The sequence below is a fragment of the Poeciliopsis prolifica genome, unplaced genomic scaffold, assembly GCF_027474105.1.
Source record: "Poeciliopsis prolifica strain line A6 unplaced genomic scaffold, Auburn_PproV2 SCAFFOLD020, whole genome shotgun sequence".
Lineage (NCBI taxonomy): Eukaryota > Metazoa > Chordata > Actinopteri > Cyprinodontiformes > Poeciliidae > Poeciliopsis > Poeciliopsis prolifica.
The window spans coordinates 8,689,711-8,709,389 of record NW_026562395.1 but is presented as its reverse complement, the minus strand read 5'-3'; the positions used below and the strand labels follow the sequence as shown (position 1 = coordinate 8,709,389).

Below are 19,679 nucleotides of genomic sequence, written 5' to 3'. Positions count from 1 at the left end.
GGGTCGGGAGGGGTGGAAAAACATGTCAAAGGTTAAAATCTTCTCCACTCCTTCATAGCACTTGTTGAGATTAGGATATATCATATGTCATCCTTCTAAATTATTTCTAAACTCCCATTAGAAATGTATTAACTAAGGTCAGGGCCACGAATTGAGCTTGCTGAAGAAAGGGTTACAATATTTTCTATTTTCACAAGACAGTCTCATAAAGAGTGTGGTCAAGTATAAATATTTAAAAAAATATATTGATACTATTTTTTGCATATGCATATGTATTCTTCGTTCTGATTTTGTGAAAAATGCTTCTTTACTTTATCGTCTAGGGAGGTTCTACAGTGGTCTTTAATATAGAACCAGAATAGAATCAGTCTTCTTTGTCAAGCTGTTGAGCCTTTTTAGCTCCCTGGTTCTGATGCTGCTGCCCCAACATATGACAGCAGAAGAGATGAGGCTCTCAACAACAGACTGAACACTGTCCTCAAGGCCAATGCCTTGGAATTTTTAGATGTATCTCTGATGCAACACATCTCAATCAAATGGCTGAATTACCTGTTTCATCTTTGATTTTACTACACTGTTTTCAAACAGTGTTTTAATGTGTACCGCCACCTACTGAATTGTATTGAAACCCTAACCGACATTCCAGAGTTTCTCAACCCTGGTCCTCAAGGCATACTGCTCTGATTTGCTTTATGAGATTTATAGAATAATTTAAGTCTTTTTAGATACTTCTTTAGCAAACTTATCTGCAAGTTTATTTTCTAAAATTCCTATGAGCCATTACCCAAATTAGTAAAATTTCTTTTATCTTAACCCTAACCCTAACCCTTCCATGCTCTAAAATGCAGTTTATTTCTGATTGAGTAAAATCAATGCCTACCCTATAACCAAGTTTTGAAGCAGTATACATTTGTTGATACTCAAAGTATTTAGACTGTAAATTAAAATTCAAAAATATGGATCCCAAAGGGAAATTAAATGTTGTCATAATGCATATTAAATAAAATTCTTCAAAGAGTTTTTGGAGATACTAGTGGATGTTGGCAGGAAAGGTCTCCTTTAGCAGTCTGTATTACAATTAATTTGAAGAAACCTTTGAATGAAGAAACGGTTTTCCTTATATGTGATCTAATTTTTATTATTATCTTTTGCATTGAAGTATAGATACTCATTTGCACCTTACAGAAGAAAAGATGTTGAACTAGCTGTACACATGCTAAAAAATGACATAAGTTCTGGATAAACGATGTCCAAATATCTCAAAATTCATGCTTGTAAAGAGAGTGAGTGTGGAGGTTTCCAATGTGTTGCTTCCATGCTCTAAAATCTGTAAGACTGGAGCTGCAAAAGTTAGGCAAAGAAGGCATTTGATATGGTCCAGTTTGAAGCACCATGGTACCACAAAAACAGAGGGTCCTGCATGACGCAGGGGTGGATGGGACAGCTCACCATCCCATTAATGAAGCGACCCACAGGGAAATTCCCCAATATGGCAGTACACCCCTGAACAGGCTCAATCAGAGGTCATATTCCAACACATGGTGGGAGCTGTCTGGGTATTTATAGTAATTTTTGCATGTGCAAAATAGTACAAATACTATTTTGTGCTATTCCCTTTTTTGCAGTGAAAGGGGATAAAACCTCTCCATTTAAGGTATAAAGATATTATATATAAATTTGGATTTATCATAAGATAGTACTGGCCTCTGGCTGCATGACCCCTTAACTTTAAAAGTCTAGTTCCACCACTGGTGGTGGTGGAGAAGCTTTGTTAAATAAGATGGGGCAATGCTGTTTAAAACCTTCAAAGCAAACAAAAACATTTTAAAATGAACTCTAAAATACGGGCAGCCAGTAGAGAGAAGCCAGGACAGCAATGTGCGGTCTCTTACGTATTCCTGTTGAAAGACAGACAACAGCATTTTGTATCAGCTGTAGACAAGTAAATGAAGACTTGCTGACTCAGAGACACAGGGAATTACAGTAATCTATTCAAGATGAAATGAAGGCATGCATTACTGTTTCAAACTGTTACCTTGAAAAAATAGATTTTATCTTTGCTATCTTAAGTGGACTTCACTGTGGCCCTTATTTGACTATACAGGGTTTTATGCATTTTATGCATCTGAATTTTTTGCGTGCGCAGTTTCATAGATTCTTTCTACTGCAAACTATCAGTATGAGAGCTGTGCACTCTTTTATACATGTGGTCCCTTGTCCTGTTCCATTCAATTGATTTTTCACTCTGGCACATGTCTTGGTCTTGAATATTCACCAAGCTCTTCTATCCTCTGTGATCTCATTTATAAAGCTTATATGCACAAAACATGACAGGAAACTTGTGCACACACAAAGGTTCTGAGGCCTTGTGTATAAATGCATATTTCTCACATAATTCAGGAATGTATATCCATTAATGTGGCGTGCCTGACATCAAAATATGTGGCAGCCACTCAAGCATTTTCAGTGGACAATAACAAACCTCAAAGCACCAAAACAAAAGTGAATGTAGATGTTTTCACTGTTATACAACCTAAGGAGCATAAAATTTAAAATTAAAAAAATAATAATTTAAAGCTTTTATTTATTTAAATTATCACATTTGTGCAGGGATAGAAGTGTACTCCAAATGTAGTGACATTTTAAATAGCTGTTAAAATCCTTTTCAACATTGTTTACCAGTTGGTGGCGGTAATGCATCAGTAAGTTGTTTGCCAACCGCCAATGAATACCAGACGACGACGAAGAAGAAGAAGAATTTGGGAGTCATGGCGGACACGAGAGATAAAGCTTTGCAAGACTACAGGAAAAAATTACTAGAACATAAGGAGGTTGACGGACGATTGAAAGAATGTAATTGAAATTAACATTTGTACATTTTGCGACGTATAGCTTGTAATTTTGTACATTCCAAATATATGCTTTTTATATACATCGGATATAATGCTATGTTAGCTTGACGGCTAGCTTTTGCTTTGTCATGCAGTTCAGCGTTTTCTTGTCAGTCATCCATATACCCCACTGTTGTTTTTTTGTTCCACAATGGACAATGTACTGTAAAGCTCCATATGCTAAATCATTCAGTGTCGTATGTCTCTTTATCTTTGTGCATGCTGGTGAGAAATACTTTATATCTATGTGTTTCTAACAAAGAAACCGGCCTATACAAATAGTGAGCTAGCAACGCAGACTGTGTAAACATTGTCTCTATACCTTAACTTGTGAATTGTAAAGTCTACCCTATTGGGGTTTTTGTTTCATTGCTAGTAAGAGAACAGCTGAGAGAACAAACGAAGCAATACGAGAAATCAGAGAATGACTTAAAGGCTCTTCAAAGTGTTGGTCAGGTAAGATTCTATATTGGATTATATTCATGTGTTAGTTGATGGTTAGTTTATATCTTGAGTTGCTTATGAATAAAATCCTTTCAGTAATAAGACGTTACAAACCGAATTGAATTCAGCGCACTTTACTGGAGCTAAACTGTTCATGCATGCAATACGTTTTTCACATTTATTTAATTGTGGAGCAGTATGAAGTCAGGCTTCATAATCAATAAAACAGTTAATTACATAAAAATAACTAAAGCTAGATATTAAGACGAATAGTGAAAAATTCTGTTTCATTTTTTTTTCCTATTAGATTTTATTTGGGCAGTTTTGCCCCCTGCTGTGTTTTGATCTCATCTTTCACATATCAGTGACATAGAGGAGTTTGAAATATTGTAGTTTGACCAGTGAGATCAATGGTTAACATTTTTTCCATTTTAAAAGCACTTTAGAAATGTTCTTAATGTGTGTGGATAACTTTGCTGACAGTCTAAAGCACATCATGATCTGACTGTACATTTGTTCTTTGCAGATTGTTGGAGAGGTGCTAAAGCAGCTTACCGAAGAGAAATGTAAGCATCTCCCTACCCCCCTGATATTTCATATGTTTTCATAGTTACATGTCAACTTAGGACATGCTAGTTTTCATCTAAGAGTGAATCGGTGTCTCATGTAAAAAAGGCAGTCATTCAGCAGAAAAAAACTATATTAATATAATGAGAAAAGGTACATTATAGCGTTACTTTAGAACTGAACATATACAAAAACTTTTAAAGGTTTAACTGCTCTACTGAAACATAACTGTCTAGCATTATTCTGAAGACGTTTTAGTCATGCCTGTTATGAACTGGCATGAACTGTTATACACCTGTCTAGTTAGTTTACTAACTCATTTTACCCTTATATGTCATTCTGGACATGTGACAAATGTAAGGCAGTTACTAATGTACAACAGCTGGAAAATATAGGAATTTCTACATCAGATCCTGAACCTGCAGCACATCTTTCTCTTCCATGTGTTGGATCCTTGAAGAGAAAAATAGCAACGGGCAGGTTGGACTTGGGACTTAAAGAAGAGAAAATATCTTGAAACCTTTTTGGCTAGCAATAGTAAACAATAAATAAAATTGTCACTAATTGCATTGTGACTAACCAATGCAAAACTAAAAGTAAAATTATGCTTCATATAAATGATTATTTCTATTGTCAGACAGAAATGTTTACCTAAAATGTAGACGTAAAACTAAAATTTTAAATGTTTTTGCATTCTATTTTATGCTTATGCAATATAAATAGATATGAAATATTTCTTCGTTTGATTTATTTTGCCAAGTTATTGATTTTATCTCTGTCTAGAATGATCACCTTAGGAACAGTAATCATATTTCCTCTGAATGTATAAATGATACGATGTTCACACTTATCTTTAAGGTCCACATTCTTTGTTGTAATTTTTTTGTCAGGCAGATATTTTTGTAAATGATGTCTTAAAACCTTTGTTCACCTATTTAAGTGCTGCATGTTTGCATTAATATTATATTTATTCTGATATCCTTAATTTTGGGAAATCGGTGATTGGCCGATACTTAATGTGAAGCCAACTGCCTTGTTGAAGTTTGTTATCCACCGATCTTTTATACTTTGGTAAAGGTCTGAAATCAACTGTCCTTTTCTCCTGTGCTATGAGAGAGGTTTGACTAACAGACTGGCCTACCAGGCCATGTCTGAATGTTTTCAGTGAACAATAGTCACTGCACTGTTTCCAACTCAGCAAGTTTATTCCTAAAGGTCAGGCTTTATAAAGATTGGGGATATGCCAGAAAACTGCAATTAGTGGTTTATCCCTCCTGCAGTCTTAGCTTAACACTCAGGTATAGCGTGGCCGATGTAATGGCAAGTCAGCGAGAATTTGCTGGGAGTGTCCAGTCATTTCCTGAAGCCACAGGGGGTAAAAATATGTAAAAGTGCACGCAGGGTTAATCTGATTCTACTGGACCCTGTGCAGGGTATAAAACTCACAGGGCCATTGGACCCCTGTTTGTACAGCAGAATGACAACTGCCTTGTTGAAGATTGACTTTTGATGTTTCAGTTTTTTTTTCTCTTCCCACCAGTCATTGTGAAAGCCACCAATGGTCCCCGATATGTGGTCGGATGTCGCAGACAGGTGAGTGCACATAATCATCATACAGGAGGATCAAACTATTTCAATATACATGTAGGATCAGTTCTAAAAAACTTATCGTTATTTACAACAACAACAAAATAAAATTGTAAATATTGCATACATTTTTTAAAATATGTATATGTTTTTCAATAGTCAATAGAAAAAATATTTACATCATTCAGGCCCTTCTCAAAATCCTGACCAGCTGACATCAGGACCTTGATGGCCACTCCAAAAAATTGACATCCTTTTTTTTTTTTAAGGCACTTCCCAAATGATTTGGCACTTTGCTTATGAATGCTAGCCTGCTCCTGACCAGACTAACAGACAGGCTTAGTTAAGTTTCTCACTCACTAATCAGAAACCAATGAGTTTTCTCTGTGATTTAGTTTTCTGTTTTGGTCTTATCCTGCTTTAAAATACCACTAATTCATTTTGGTATTAAGTCAATTAGTATTATTATTTTAACATGGTTATGGTAGAAAATATCATTGTCAACTTTAAAATGATCCATGCAGACTGTGTTACAGTTTGATTGTGTTTCTGAAGACTATGGCAGTGTTGAGGACTTGAAAAAAATGTAATGACCACAATATTTATCTTTCCAGTTGGACAAATCACAGCTGAAACCAGGCACCAGAGTGGCTTTGGACATGACTACACTCACTATAATGAGGTAGGTTACAGACTTGAACACTATTCACTGCAGTTTGACCAAAACTGCAAGGAGGTACAACATAAAGGAAGAAAAAACACACAAATGTCTAAAGGCAACATATAAAATAAGCAAAATTATCTTCACAAATAGAGGGATATGAAAGTGACAAATATTCCAGCCAGGAGTAGCCCTTTCCAGATTTATCCAGATCTACTTTCTTCTCACTTGACTGCTTCTGATTGCTACCAGTGGTAGAGACAAAGTTGAAACAGAAGAAATTGATTTTGAAATGTAATATTTAAGATTTTCATTTTCCTATGTGCGGCCAGATTTGTAGTTGAGACACAGGGGTTTAAATATTTACTTTCTCAGTGACTTATAGCAAATCTAAGTTTATATTTTCTGCTCTGACTAATCAAGTAAAAAGGAACTTCCATAAGTATTCTTTGAGAAAATAACCAGAGAGAGTTTTTCTTTTTCCCACCATGACAGTTTGTCATTTGTCATAGGTACCTTCCCAGGGAAGTGGATCCTCTAGTGTATAACATGTCCCATGAAGATCCAGGCAGCGTCTCCTACTCAGAGATTGGAGGACTGTCTGAACAGATTCGTGAGCTGAGAGAGGTATCACTCACTCACTCGCTCGCTCACATTTCTATATCAATTTTCAGCACCTGGAGGATTGATTTTTATTTATTTATTTTTTGACAGTTCTATGCAGACACTGTAGACAATAGAATAGAATTCAACTTTATTGTCATTGCACTGTCACATGTACAACGCAACAAAATGTAGTCAAATGTATGAATGAGTTTCTAGACCTTGCTGGTATAACTCTTTAGATGCTTTCCAATCTGTTCTAATGTCCACTCAACAGCAAAGCCATGTCGGCTCACTAGAATGTGCTGTTACATATGTAATGATGGTGATTAACTTAATATACTCTGTCAAACGTTGGCACAAAAATCATAGAAGAGGGGTTCTTTCATCGTAATTGTTGTTGGACCAAAGCCGTGCTGTCTATGTGGTTTTGTGTGTTTGTTTATGCACAAAAAGCTTTCATGGGTCCACAAGACACAATGAGCTGCTGCAGTATACTTCATGGTGTTTTGCAATGTGTGCCTTACAACGGGATATTATAGAGACGGTAATCAAGGCACAAAGAAATGACTATTGTAAGTTAACAGGTCTATAGGAGGAAATGGTTACTAACGGGCTGAAAAGTCATTTGATTTTTAATGTTATCAAAAAAAGAGCGTTGGGCATCGTGAGCCGTTCTGCTGTGTCACTATACCTGAGCAGAAGGAGTTTAATATTTCAAGTCCAAACTTCTACATGACCTGCTTTTCAGCTTTTCACTGAAAAGCTGTTGTTCTGACAGTCTGTGTTACCCGACAATACGCCCTACCTTGCACACATGGTCACATCACAACTCATGGAAGTTGAATTGCACTGTTTTCCACATAAATAACAGTTAAATTCAGACCAATCACACATAGAATTTCCAATGGAAGTTTGTGACAAGAAGGGATGGATAACATGAGGATGAGAACAAAATATCGCAATTTTTGTCAACGAGAACTGATGCTGACATTTCAGCTGGACCACACAGAGAACTTAAGATCAATATTCTTCCTGTTATCAGTCTTCCCAAATCTAAAGGGAGAGGATTTATCCCATGGCTGTGTGTTGAGAGTTTCAGGAACGAGGGGAACTTACCTTTTGAATGAATCAAATCAAATTTTATTTGTATAGCACATTTCAGCAGCAAGGCATTTTAAAGTGCTTTACATCATAAACACAAGAACACAAAGTCATGCATCATATAATAGACAATACATTGTTACATATTACATTTCAAATACAATTCTAAACATGTATGTTTTTAGTAGAGATTTAAAGGAAGTCAGGGTTTCTGCTGTTTTACAGTTTTCTGGAAGTTTGTTCCAAATGTTTGGTGCATAGATGCTGAAAGCTGCTTCTCCTCTCTTGGTTCTGGTTCTGGGATGTAGAGCAGAACCAGAACCAGAACCTGAGAGTCTGGAAGGTTGATACAACAACAGCAGATCTTTAATGTATTGTGGTGCTAAACCGTTCAGTGATTTATAAACTAACAACAGTATTTTAAAATCTATTATTTGAGCTACAGGGAGCCAGTGGACGGACTTTAAAACTGCTGTGATGTCTCTATCTTCCTGGTTTTTCTTCCGGGACGTATTGAGAACTGTGGATGTATTGTGCTATGTCCTGTAAAAACCTCAGGGAATTTCATTGACTCATCCCACATTGACAAACCTGCCTATTCTTATTTTGCAGGTGATTGAACTTCCTCTGACCAACCCTGAGCTCTTTCAGAGAGTGGGAATTATTCCTCCAAAAGGTTGCCTGCTGTATGGGCCTCCAGGTAGGAGCTGGCCAACTTCACACATTTGTTTTAGTCACATTAATTTAAGTTCAGACACTGTGGTTGTGTGGCAGAGTGGTCATCTTGCAATTGGAAGGTTGTAGGTTCAATTCCAGCTTCCTCCTGTCACATGTCGATGTGCCCCTGGGCGAGGCACGTAACCCCAAGTTGCCTACCGGTCTGTGTATTGGTGTATGAATGTGTGTGCTTGTGAGTGCGAATGGATAAATGTCACTCTACTGTAAAGTGCTTTGAGTGGTCAAAATGACTGGAAAAGCGCTATATAAGTTCAATCCATTTACCATTCATAAGGAGGCATTTTTTCTTTATGTTCTACTGTTTTTAGCTTGTCATAAATGGTTCTTAAAATTTAATGGTATGATTTTTTTTCTGGACCAGGCACTGGGAAGACTCTTCTTGCCAGAGCTGTGGCCAGTCAGTTGGATTGCAACTTTCTAAAGGTGAGAATCAGTCCTTCCTGCAGTGTTCAGCTCCATTCAACAGCCGTGTAACAGCATCTTACACATTACAGGTTGTGTCCAGCTCCATTGTGGACAAATACATCGGTGAAAGTGCAAGGCTCATTAGAGAGATGTTCAACTATGCCCGGGACCACCAGCCATGCATCATCTTCATGGACGAGATTGATGCCATTGGTGAGGAATCATGCTAGCTCTCTGCTTATTTGATTGATTGTAGATTATATAAAGTCCCTCTGTGAAGATTGCCAGGGGTCACATTATAGGAAGATAATCTGTAACCATGCCAAAAATATCAAAGTTTTATACTAAGCACAATGTTTGTGGCCAGACAGTAGCCATAAAAGTTCAGTTACTAAGAGCAAATCAGTCATTACAGGACAAAGTTCTACCACCATCACCACTGAATACACAGGCACAGGTGGTTTGAGGTGCCATGTCCTCTGCTGGTGTTGGTCCACTGGGATTTATCACCTCCTAACAGAACATTCTACAGAATGTCATGCTTGATTGGGTCAAATACTATGGGGCTAAATATTGTCATATCATTTTCTGCAGGTGGCCGCCGTTTCTCAGAAGGTACTTCAGCTGATAGAGAGATCCAAAGAACGCTGATGGAGGTATGAAATAAATATCATTTGCTGTGTTCTGGTGGGAAGGACATTACCACTCTCATCATAATCTATCTAGATTTTTATCTTTAGGGCAACACCACAGAGCTCTATTTACAAAAACCTGCTGCTGCTGCCATGGAAACGGTTTCCTTCCCCAGACTGTCCCTCTGAACTCTTAACTATCAGTGTCCAGAGTGCACATTTGCACTAATTCAACTTTTTTGTTGGTTAAAAACAAGTCAAGTAGCTGTTTTTGTGAACAAACTTGGCAAAGGAGTCTTAATGGAGTCTGTATATGAATTGTGCGTTATTAGGACATAATTATGTATTATTGGATCTCAATTAAGATTGCCAAAGTCAGTTTAAATCACAATTCAGTTTTTATTGATTTTCAATCAGTTCAGGATATTGCACAGTCACTATTTTACTTGGAGATGGTTAACATTTCTCAGAACTAATGCAAACTGCATTATTAAAAATATCAATATTTACAAAAATAGTGTATACTTGTATTTTTTATTTTACATTACCTGACAAAACAAAAATGCTGTCATAGCATAACTAGAGGCGATCAAAACTAGTGGCGATCGTCCAGAAAACTGCATTTATTGCAGTTATTATGCAGTTATAATTATCAATTCTGTTATTTTGACTTGACTGACATCAAGAAAGTCTGATGCAAACTCAGGCTAAGATCTGGAAGATGACTCTTCTCTTTCCTGTGTTCTGTCAGCTGCTGAACCAGATGGACGGTTTTGATACTCTACACAGAGTCAAGATGATCATGGCCACCAACAGGCCGGACACCCTGGATCCAGCGCTACTGCGGCCTGGAAGACTGGACCGGAAAATACGTAAGCATTATTTTCTGTGTTCATCAGTCGGCTTCATGTGGAAACGCACAACAAGAGCTCTGTGTGTTTTCCTCTTTAGACATTGAACTGCCAAATGAACAAGCAAGACTGGACATCCTGAAAATTCACTCCAGTCCCATCACCAAGCATGGCGAAATAGGTTGGTACACAAATTGCATCCAGGTGAACTTTGATGCACCTTTTAGTTAGACCTGGGTGTTCAATAACCATCAAAAAAATAAAATCAAAGTTTTTTTGTGTGTGTAAGTTTATCCGTTTGCTCAAAGTTAGTCTAACACAAAAAATCTTCTAGCTTTAATTTTCTTGATTTTTTTGATATTTCACCAGATTTTGAAGCCATTGTAAAACTGTCTGATGGTTTCAATGGTGCTGATCTGAGAAATGTGTGCACTGAAGCAGGTAATAATCCCACTGTCTGCTAAAACCCGGAATCCTTTGCACACTTACCTCCTTGATTAGGGTTTTTATGCTGACTTTTGTTTTCTCAGGACTGTTTGCGATCCGGTCTGATCGTGAGTATGTCACTCAAGAAGACTTCATGAAAGCTGTTCGCAAAGTGGCCGACTCAAAGAAGCTTGAGTCCAAGTTGGACTACAAACCTGTTTAAACCCTTCGTCTCAGTGCTTTTTCTGGTTTAATGTTCTTCTCATTCACTGGCTTGTTGTTTTCACTGCTTCAAAACCACAAAGACTTGGAGCAGTGAACATCAATGATGAATGAATGAGAAATTAAATGAAACTGCTTTCTGTTGTTTATACCTCTTCGGTTCTGCTGATCATTCTGTTCTTCTATAAACCAATTGTGTAAAACTAGTTTGCAAATACAGTACTATTACAGATGTATTGATGTTTCTGTTTATTGCGTTTGTTTCCGATGGGGTCATTTGTGCAGAACTTAGTGTGGAGTTTCTGTTACTGTAGCAGAAAGATGGTTACAGACTGCAGATCTTTTCCCAGAGATCTACAGTTCCTCATTCATGGTGGCTTGACAGGTGCTATTTCAGTAGAACTTTCCAGTGTAAAACAACTAACTGAAAATGTTTGCAGATTTTCAAAATCTGCTGTTACATTTGGTGCTACAGTATATCTGCCTCATTCAAACTTGACTATAATGTGGGGTTAGGGATAGGGTAGGATTCTAGACTTCCTGAAACAGTTTATCATTCTGTCATGAATATTATAAAATAAGGAAATGACCCAAAAGAAGCTGAAGGATACAAAGTTATCAGAAAATACTGTCCACATTTTCGTCTAATAAGCTTAACACATTTATTGACCAACAATTAACCCCACATAAAACCAATCAGGCTTTATTCCAGGTCAAATTTTTATCTCTAATTTCAGGCATATTTTACAGAGCTCTTTAAAGCATAATGGGGATTTTTTTTCTTTTGCGTTTTCTCACAAAAGTATTGCATTGCCACACAACAATGTATTTAGTAGTCAGTTCATGCAGCATCTTGAAGATTTTCATGTAAGAAATGTTAATATTTCATTCTTGAGATATTAACTTGATGTACAATCTAAAGATCTTTTTCTTTTGGCTAAATGTTCCACAAACTCTTTGGAGAATGCAGAAGCAAAACAAGTCAAACATGGGCTTTCCCTGGTAATAGTAACTTTCATAAAAGTAATATATTTATTGGCAGAATTTCTTTCTGATATGGTGACTGTGATGTCATCTGCTTTAAGCACTTTAAATGTACACTTCTCCTCTTGTTTGCTCAGGCAGCTGCATGTGGCCCATGGATTCTGGTATCTGCTGTTAGATGATGCTTGGTGTTCTGAAACTACCTGCTCACTCACTTTCTTGTTAAATAAATTGCCAGCCAGTGGAGCTTTTGAAGATCACTTTCATTGTACCAATTTAAAGGATTAATTATGTGGACATTGTATTTTCCTCTATTATTTTATCCTCTTGATATCTTGAGTTTATCAGAGGACCGCTCTTCTTGACACCTGCCTGTATTACGGATCCTTCAGATTTAGGTTATTTTTAATAGTTTCTTTTCAGTGTATTTAGATCAGGGGTCTCAAACTCCGGTCCTCGAGGGCCGCAGTCCTGCAGTTTTTAGATGTGCAATAGATACAAAAAAACGCTGGAATGAAACAGCTTAATTACCTCCTCCTTGTGTAGATCAGTTGTCCAGAGCTTTAATTACCTATTTATTCTATTCAGGTGTGTTGCAGCAGAAGAACATCTAAAAGTTGCAGGACTGTGGCCCTCGAGGACTGGAGTTTGAGACTCCTGATTTAGACTAAGGTCCTGCATTTTTGTAGTTGTCACTAATTTAACAAGTCTGAATCAAATAATTCAGTGATAAGCATTAATTTGCACAGGGCTTAAGATATTTTATTCTGTAATATTTTATATCTGTAATAAAATTAAATAATACATGAGTTTCATTTAGTGATAGACACAAAAACAAACAACAAAAAAAACTTGGATAATATCTGACATCTTGACATCGGTTCTCTAAAACCAGATTATTAGAAGGTGTTAATACAAGAGGAAATAAAGGCAGCTTGGAAGCAACGCTGAGTTGAAAGACCTCAGTGTGTTTGCATGCAAGTACAGGATCTTTAACGCCATATAAAGGTGATAAGCAATCTTGTTTGTAGTGCATCGTCCATATGACATAAATTATATTTGTAATGTTGGTCTAAGTGCAAATGATTCCAGGACAAAGGCTCTGCAAATTGGACAGTGTTGAAAATGCAACATGCAACTGTCACAAACGCAGGCGTGTCGGCATGGCAGCAGCACCCTGTTGACCGCTGCATTCTGACATACAACACAGTTTCTACCCGTCTCCTCTGACCAGTCACTCTCCCCTCGGTCAGGACTTCCGTCCATCTGTCCTCCAGCCAGCTGCCCAGAACCTTCAGCAGACATAAAGAGCGGCTGCAATCACAGAGAGAACCCAGTTAGAGCCCAGACAGACTGAACCAACACTATTTATTCTGATGCACTGTGTTGTAATTTATACAATTACTTTCTTTTCTTCCTAATAAAAACTAGTAAATGACCAAGCAACAAAACAAACCAGATCAACATTCCCTGCTTCTGTTGATCACAACAGAAAATATTAAACAGAAAGAAATTCCACAGGATTCCTGATAAATACATTTGTTTGGACCATGTTTTTATTGAAACCATTAATTTTAATACTTTTTAACTGATTCTTTTCCTTTCCCATAATAGTAAAATTTTGTTGTATCAACATTAAATTTACAGACAATTGAAAGCACACACTGAAGTGGCAGTTAAAATTAAAAATGATTGCATGACTGACTAAAGGATTTATGGATATAAGAATATCATAGAAATACTTTATAATGAGCTACGAAGGGGGTGTCCAGCTTTTCCAGCAGCAAGTTAAAGGTAAATGGAAGCATGCATATTCAAATTAAGGTTCTTGTTCAGCAGTAATTTTGTCCACATCTGTTATGTACCAGTAACTTGTTTCAATGTCAAGGAAATTAGGAAAATGTCTTTAAAGATAAATTTGACATACTTTTAATTCATGCATGTGACCTTGTGAGGTAAGAAGATACTGGAAGAGAATTCGTGCAGAAAGATTGTATTTCCCATCAGGGACGTGAATAACGATTACATTTGCCACCTGGAAGAGAACGAAGCAGTTCACTGTCAGAGGAAATTATGAGCATAATTATGCACATGCCAATCTTTACTTGCTCTTTCACATTCCATTTTAAATTGTAATGAAAAGAACTAACAATATTGTATAGATTTCTGGTCTCAGTTTCTGCCAGAGTCAGGACAGCCACGAGAGGATAGTGTTTTCTTGGCAACAGCCCAAAATCTGGAATCCTCTGGTCAGCAGGGATGCAGGTGTGACATTCCTTTTCGTCCTTGCTGCAGATACTGGCAGGATGAAGTCAAAGCGGTACCCGTCTTATTGTCTGAGTCAATGTGATAAAATAATTGGTATCTAACACACAGAATAAAGTCCAAATAAGTTATCCATCCATCCATCCATTTTCTGATCACCCTCCTCCCTAACGGGGTCGGGAGGTGCTGGTTCCTCTCCAGCTGCGTTCCGGGCGAGAGGCGGGGTTCACCCTGGACAGGTCACCAGTCTGTCGCAGGGCAACACAGAGAGACAAACAGGACAAACAACCATGCACAGACACACACACACACACACACACACAGACTCACACTCACACCTAGGGAGAATTTGGGAAGGCCAATTAACCTGTCAGAACATGTGGGAGGAAGCCGGAGAACCCGGAGAGAACCCAGCATGCACAGGGAGAACATGCAAACTCCGTGCAGAAAGAACCCGGGCCGGGAATCAAACCCAGGACCTTCTTGCTGCAAGGCAACAGCACTACCCACGTGCCACTGTGCAGCCCCAAATAAGTTATTATTTTTATAAATAAAGCTCAGAATCAAACCACATTATACATCACAAGTCTGACTGTTTCACGTTGCCTGCAGGTCACTTTGCACTCAGACTAACTTGTTACTGAGATGAGAAATTGCTGACAATTTTTATAAAGTAGTGATAGAAATGGACTAAATTGAATCAGAGACATCCACTGTGAAGCATAATCAATTTAAGCACTTTACACAATCTATCATTCACCCATCCATACAAACATTTACTCAGAAGGGGATAAGCTATGTTGTAGAAGTGAGGCTGCCATTCAATCCATGCCATAGTTTCCTCACTGTCTACAACAAATTACACACTACTGTGGTCCATAATTAAAACTTTTTCAGATCATGTTCTGTGGTTGCAATAAAAAGGATACTAGAATGTTTGATGGTAGTGGAACCGATGGTGCAGCGCTTCAAGGACGTGTTGAGGACTTGTGAACCTTAGGTTTTGTTGATGGGTGTGCAGCGCCTCCTGCAGAGCGCCGACTTCACAGCCCCAGAAACAGCTCAGTACACAAGGCTCCAAGCAGCAAGGTTTCAGTGATACACCATCTACAAAGGAGTGCATGCAATGGTTAGCGGAAATGGATCCCTAGACATACCGTACAAATACCAGGAACATCTGAAGGAAGAACACAGAACTGTTGATTTATAATTTTCTGGAGCTTCTCTCTGGTGTAGCTCCTCAGTCAATAGTGCTGATGAAGAAGGCAACTAGTCATCTTGTTCTGTGTCTTGAAAACATCTCACCTTTCATCCAAAACACTTCTTCATGGAGAAATACTAGTCTCTTTGTGTGCTGGCACAGTGGTGCAGTTGGTAGCACTGTCGCTGTGCAGCCACAAGCTCCTGGGTTAGAAAAGAACTGTTGCCAGAGAAAGCCCAAACTCTGTGCTTTTTGGAGTTTGCATGTTTGGGCTTTCTCTGGCAACAGTTCTTTTGTTCAGATCCTCAGAGACTTATTTACTGGGAGATGTCATGCTAAACTTCAAGTAAACAGTATGAGAGACTGTGAGAGTGATAACAGATTTAACACAGCTGAGATGTGTAATGGTGACACATAAACATGTCACCACAGAGGGGAAATGGTTCATTAAACAATTTATTAGCTACTTTAGAGTACACTTTAGTGTGTCTTCACTTTTGTTACTAGAGGATTAGATATTAATGGCTGCGTGTTATTTTGAGGGGATTGTTATACCAGCTGTATGCTGACTACAAACTACTTCTGTGCTGTCCACTGAAAAGACAGAATAAAATATTAATAAAAATTAGAGGGGGGTACTCACTTTTGTGAAATTCTGTAAGAAATAACAGACTCTTTAAAAAATGGGATATTATGCAAAGGTCAAGTTCTGCTTTTTGATCCATCAATGCTTTACCAAATCTTCCTTTAACAACAGTATTAATTGTTCAACACAGATTTTTAGGTGAGAGCTTTTACATGTTTAATGACATTAAATGCTCTATTTCTAATTCGCGTGGAGTGTTTTGGTCCAAATAAATTAATGTAGCTATGTAATTGCAATTCAAGTTTGTGTTTATTTTAATATTAGACAACTAAAGTTGACAGAAGGGGTCAATGAGAAGTCCTTTGTAATTCTTTCTACAGATAAGTTCATTCTCTCACATGTGCATCCAAAGCTTCCATTATTTTACCTGATTACATTTTATTACTCACCACTGACACATGCTGGCCCAGATCCCAGTGCAAGAGAAAACGGATTGGTCTCCTGAACCATTAGTTTCTCAGGAGTCGACACTGTGGACTCTGAATCCTCATGGCTCAGAAGAAACACTGGAACATCAAAGCCAAACCTGATATACAGAGTAAACAAATGCATAGAGTTTAAATCTCACTCCTAATGATTTTATGATAGGTTTTTCTTCTACATAAATTAACATTCCAAAACATCAAACCATTTCTGACCTTAAAATATGTACTTTTAACTGACTGCATATCAAACTCCTGGTTTGGTGCACAAACCAGGAGTTTGGTCTCAGTTTCTGAGAAGTTATAAGTTAGTTACATTTGTTTGCTATATGAGGCATGCAACAACAATAACACGGAACTACATGATTAGAAAAAAATGTGCATATAAAAAGAGATCACGTGAGGTGAGATTCTTTAAAAGTCACGTCCTTTTCTATTGAAAAGTTATTTTGACAGTAAAGGTAGCAGACCCCTGGGGTAGGAAAATAGACAGAATGTGTCAATATGAGCTTCAACAGCTTATGATGGCTGGTGTGTGTTCTGAGCAAACGCCAACCTTCCTCTTCACAATGCCACAAAAACAAAAAACACATTTCATATGTACACATGAAATCAAATGTTTAGTTTTAGTTATTCATCACAGAATTCATTCTCTGGTCTTGATGAGGGCGGTTAGAATCTGAAAGACATCTGCATTATAAGCCGTCTTTGCATCAGCAAGACAAAAACATGCTTCTGATGGACGAAAGATGCGAAAGTAAAAGGCGAAAATATTTTACCTTTATAAAAGAGCGTCTTTTATAAAAACGGAAGTTAAGCGAACACTGCTTACCAACCCAGCACGATGGCAGCGGTCACGAGAAAACACAGAGAAACCACAGCAATGTAGAAGAGTGGAGAGTATTCATACAATGTAACGAGAAGAAGCGTGGCCATCTCATGCAATACATGTAACTGATAGGAGTAGCTGAGTCTGACATTTGAAGTAAACAAGGGGTAAGTAAACAAGGGGTAAGGTAGACATGATGAGACCTTCTTTTCGGATTCGTCAGTAAACAGAGTATTTCCATTCCATACTTCCACCACCTGGTGTGGAGTGGAATTACGCTTCATTTAATCTCCTGCCTGATGATCACACACTTGTCTGTTATATATCCCTATAGTAAGTATTGTTTTAGTTATTCCTCTCTTTCACCCGTTGGTTTTAATTTCTCCAGTATTCTTCAAATTTCCATCCATTTGGTGACACGACTCGGTTGTCGTTGATATCCAGTATTGAAAATTGCAGGACTCTCAGATTTTGTCCATAGTTTATTTCTCACGCTATGAGTTTGAGGCATAAATTCTGTGTGAATTTTGGAAAAAGGAGACCTTTTTCTTCACCGAGTGGAGTTATTTGCGCTCTTAAAATACATTAAATGAGTGCATATTATTTCTTACACTTTTTTCAAGAATGAAAGATTCTCAAAAAGTTTTTTGGGTTGTGAATGGGTTGAACCTTTTTCTGATCTGATCAGAAAAACAATTCCATATTATGAATTGTTTCTAATTCATAGTGTGGAAATAATTCTGAGTACTGAACAGACTTACCTGGAAGTGTCATGTTGTCTGATGGAACGGCTCAACTTGCTGTTGTAAAATGTCTCTCATAAATGGACTTGTTGGACAAATCACAACAAGGAATTTCTGAAATTCAGATTTTATCTATAGATTAAATTATTTTGAAAGATGTATTGGCAGCAGGTGAAGAGTATCTTTGCACTACCACAACATGCTTTTGTAGAGAAGGAAATAATATTGTGCATATGTAACAGCTTCCCCACTGCCTGTCCCATCATGCACACAGAGGAGGCCAGTTGGTTGAATTTTCTGTAATGAGTGGTGAACACAAATCAGCACAGTGAGCTTCCCTACTGGTCCACTAGTTCTCCGCGTACACAGTAGAGCGCTGAACAGACTGTGTCTCACAAATGATCGTATAGTGATATTTGATTAATAATACAGCTTTAAAATTAATTTAATACAACTTAGTCTTTCTTTTACAATTAAACAAATCAGAAAAATAAATATAGGCGACAGTAAAAATTAACTATTAAACTACTTAACAGCAACTTCTGGTGTTTCACAGAAAACAAAGCTGGCCACTTCATGTCGTCATAGAAACAGGGAACAAACAAACTGACAGACTGGCAATCACAGCAAACCGACATGCACAAGACAAACTGACAAACTCAACTGAAAAAAAACCCTGATAAATAATGTAACATAATTACCTGTAATGAGTGGTTAACACAAATCAGCACAGTGAGCTTCCCTTCTGGTCCACCAGCTCTCCGCATACTGCAATAAAACTCCACGTCAGTCTCTGAGCACACCCACTATGACTGTTCAGAAAAGAACTGGATTTGGTGACTTACCACAGTAGAGCGCAAAACAGACTGCGTGGAATCTAACAGCTTCTCCCCCTATTTATAGGCAACCAGTAGGGGGCGCCAAAAACCATTCATCACATGGTAATTACAAAATATATTTAAGCAAGAATTTCATCTGTATCTATTACCCGTTACCTATATACATGTTTGTATATGTTGCTCTTCTCCATACTTTTTAACCTTTGTATTTTCTTTTAAGTGTATATATTCTGTCGGTGTTTAACACACTGTGAGTGTGTGAAACCAATGTCCAATTGTTTGTAAGAGTGTAAGACTGTATTGTTTTTTCATGACTAAGTTTGCCGTTATCGTGAAAATTACGGCAAATTTAAATCCGACAAAGAGGACGTCTTTAAGCACACAATATGATTTAAAATAATTTAAAAAAAACAATTCATTCTCATGGATATTTGATCAAACTCCTGACCTATAGAAAACAAAGATCCGATTAAGAGGACGTCTTTAATTACATAGAAATAAATAGTTCAGATTATAGTAAAATAAATACATTTCATTTAAGTTATTAGACAATGGAATTTATTGACAATGATTGCAATTCTATTATTAATGCAAACATCTGCGATGTAACGCCTGTTTT

At 37.5% G+C, this 19,679-nt stretch overlaps 2 protein-coding genes across 6 annotated transcripts; one reads left to right on the top strand and one right to left on the bottom strand.

The window, feature by feature from the left end:
- Positions 1-2,742: 2,742 nt before the first annotated feature.
- psmc6 (proteasome 26S subunit, ATPase 6) lies at positions 2,743-11,367 on the top strand. Its single transcript, XM_055044117.1, has 14 exons — positions 2,743-2,853; positions 3,268-3,347; positions 3,862-3,901; positions 5,443-5,495; positions 6,104-6,171; positions 6,663-6,777; positions 8,470-8,557; positions 8,957-9,018; positions 9,090-9,213; positions 9,595-9,656; positions 10,384-10,504; positions 10,584-10,664; positions 10,853-10,924; positions 11,014-11,367. Exons 1-14 carry the CDS (start codon positions 2,769-2,771, stop codon positions 11,130-11,132), a joined length of 1,170 nt encoding a protein of 389 aa, XP_054900092.1. The 5' UTR covers positions 2,743-2,768; the 3' UTR covers positions 11,133-11,367.
- Positions 11,368-12,851: 1,484 nt separating this feature from the next.
- cgrrf1 (cell growth regulator with ring finger domain 1) lies at positions 12,852-18,989 on the bottom strand. Of its 5 annotated transcripts, none has more exons than XM_055044120.1 (7): positions 18,923-18,989; positions 18,240-18,335; positions 16,617-16,753; positions 15,310-15,487; positions 14,266-14,413; positions 14,043-14,150; positions 12,852-13,429 (listed from the first exon to the last, which is right to left on the bottom strand). In XM_055044120.1, the coding sequence occupies exons 3-7, from the start codon at positions 16,675-16,677 to the stop codon at positions 13,169-13,171; spliced, it is 756 nt and encodes a 251-aa protein (XP_054900095.1). In that variant the 5' UTR covers positions 16,678-16,753; positions 18,240-18,335; positions 18,923-18,989; the 3' UTR covers positions 12,852-13,168. The 5 variants fall into 5 exon arrangements, with proteins under 5 accessions (XP_054900095.1, XP_054900093.1, XP_054900096.1 ...); XM_055044118.1 differs by lacking the exons at positions 18,240-18,335; positions 18,923-18,989 and adding exons at positions 17,482-17,635; positions 17,666-18,158; XM_055044121.1 differs by lacking the exon at positions 18,240-18,335.
- Between the last annotated feature and the right edge of the window lie 690 nt (positions 18,990-19,679).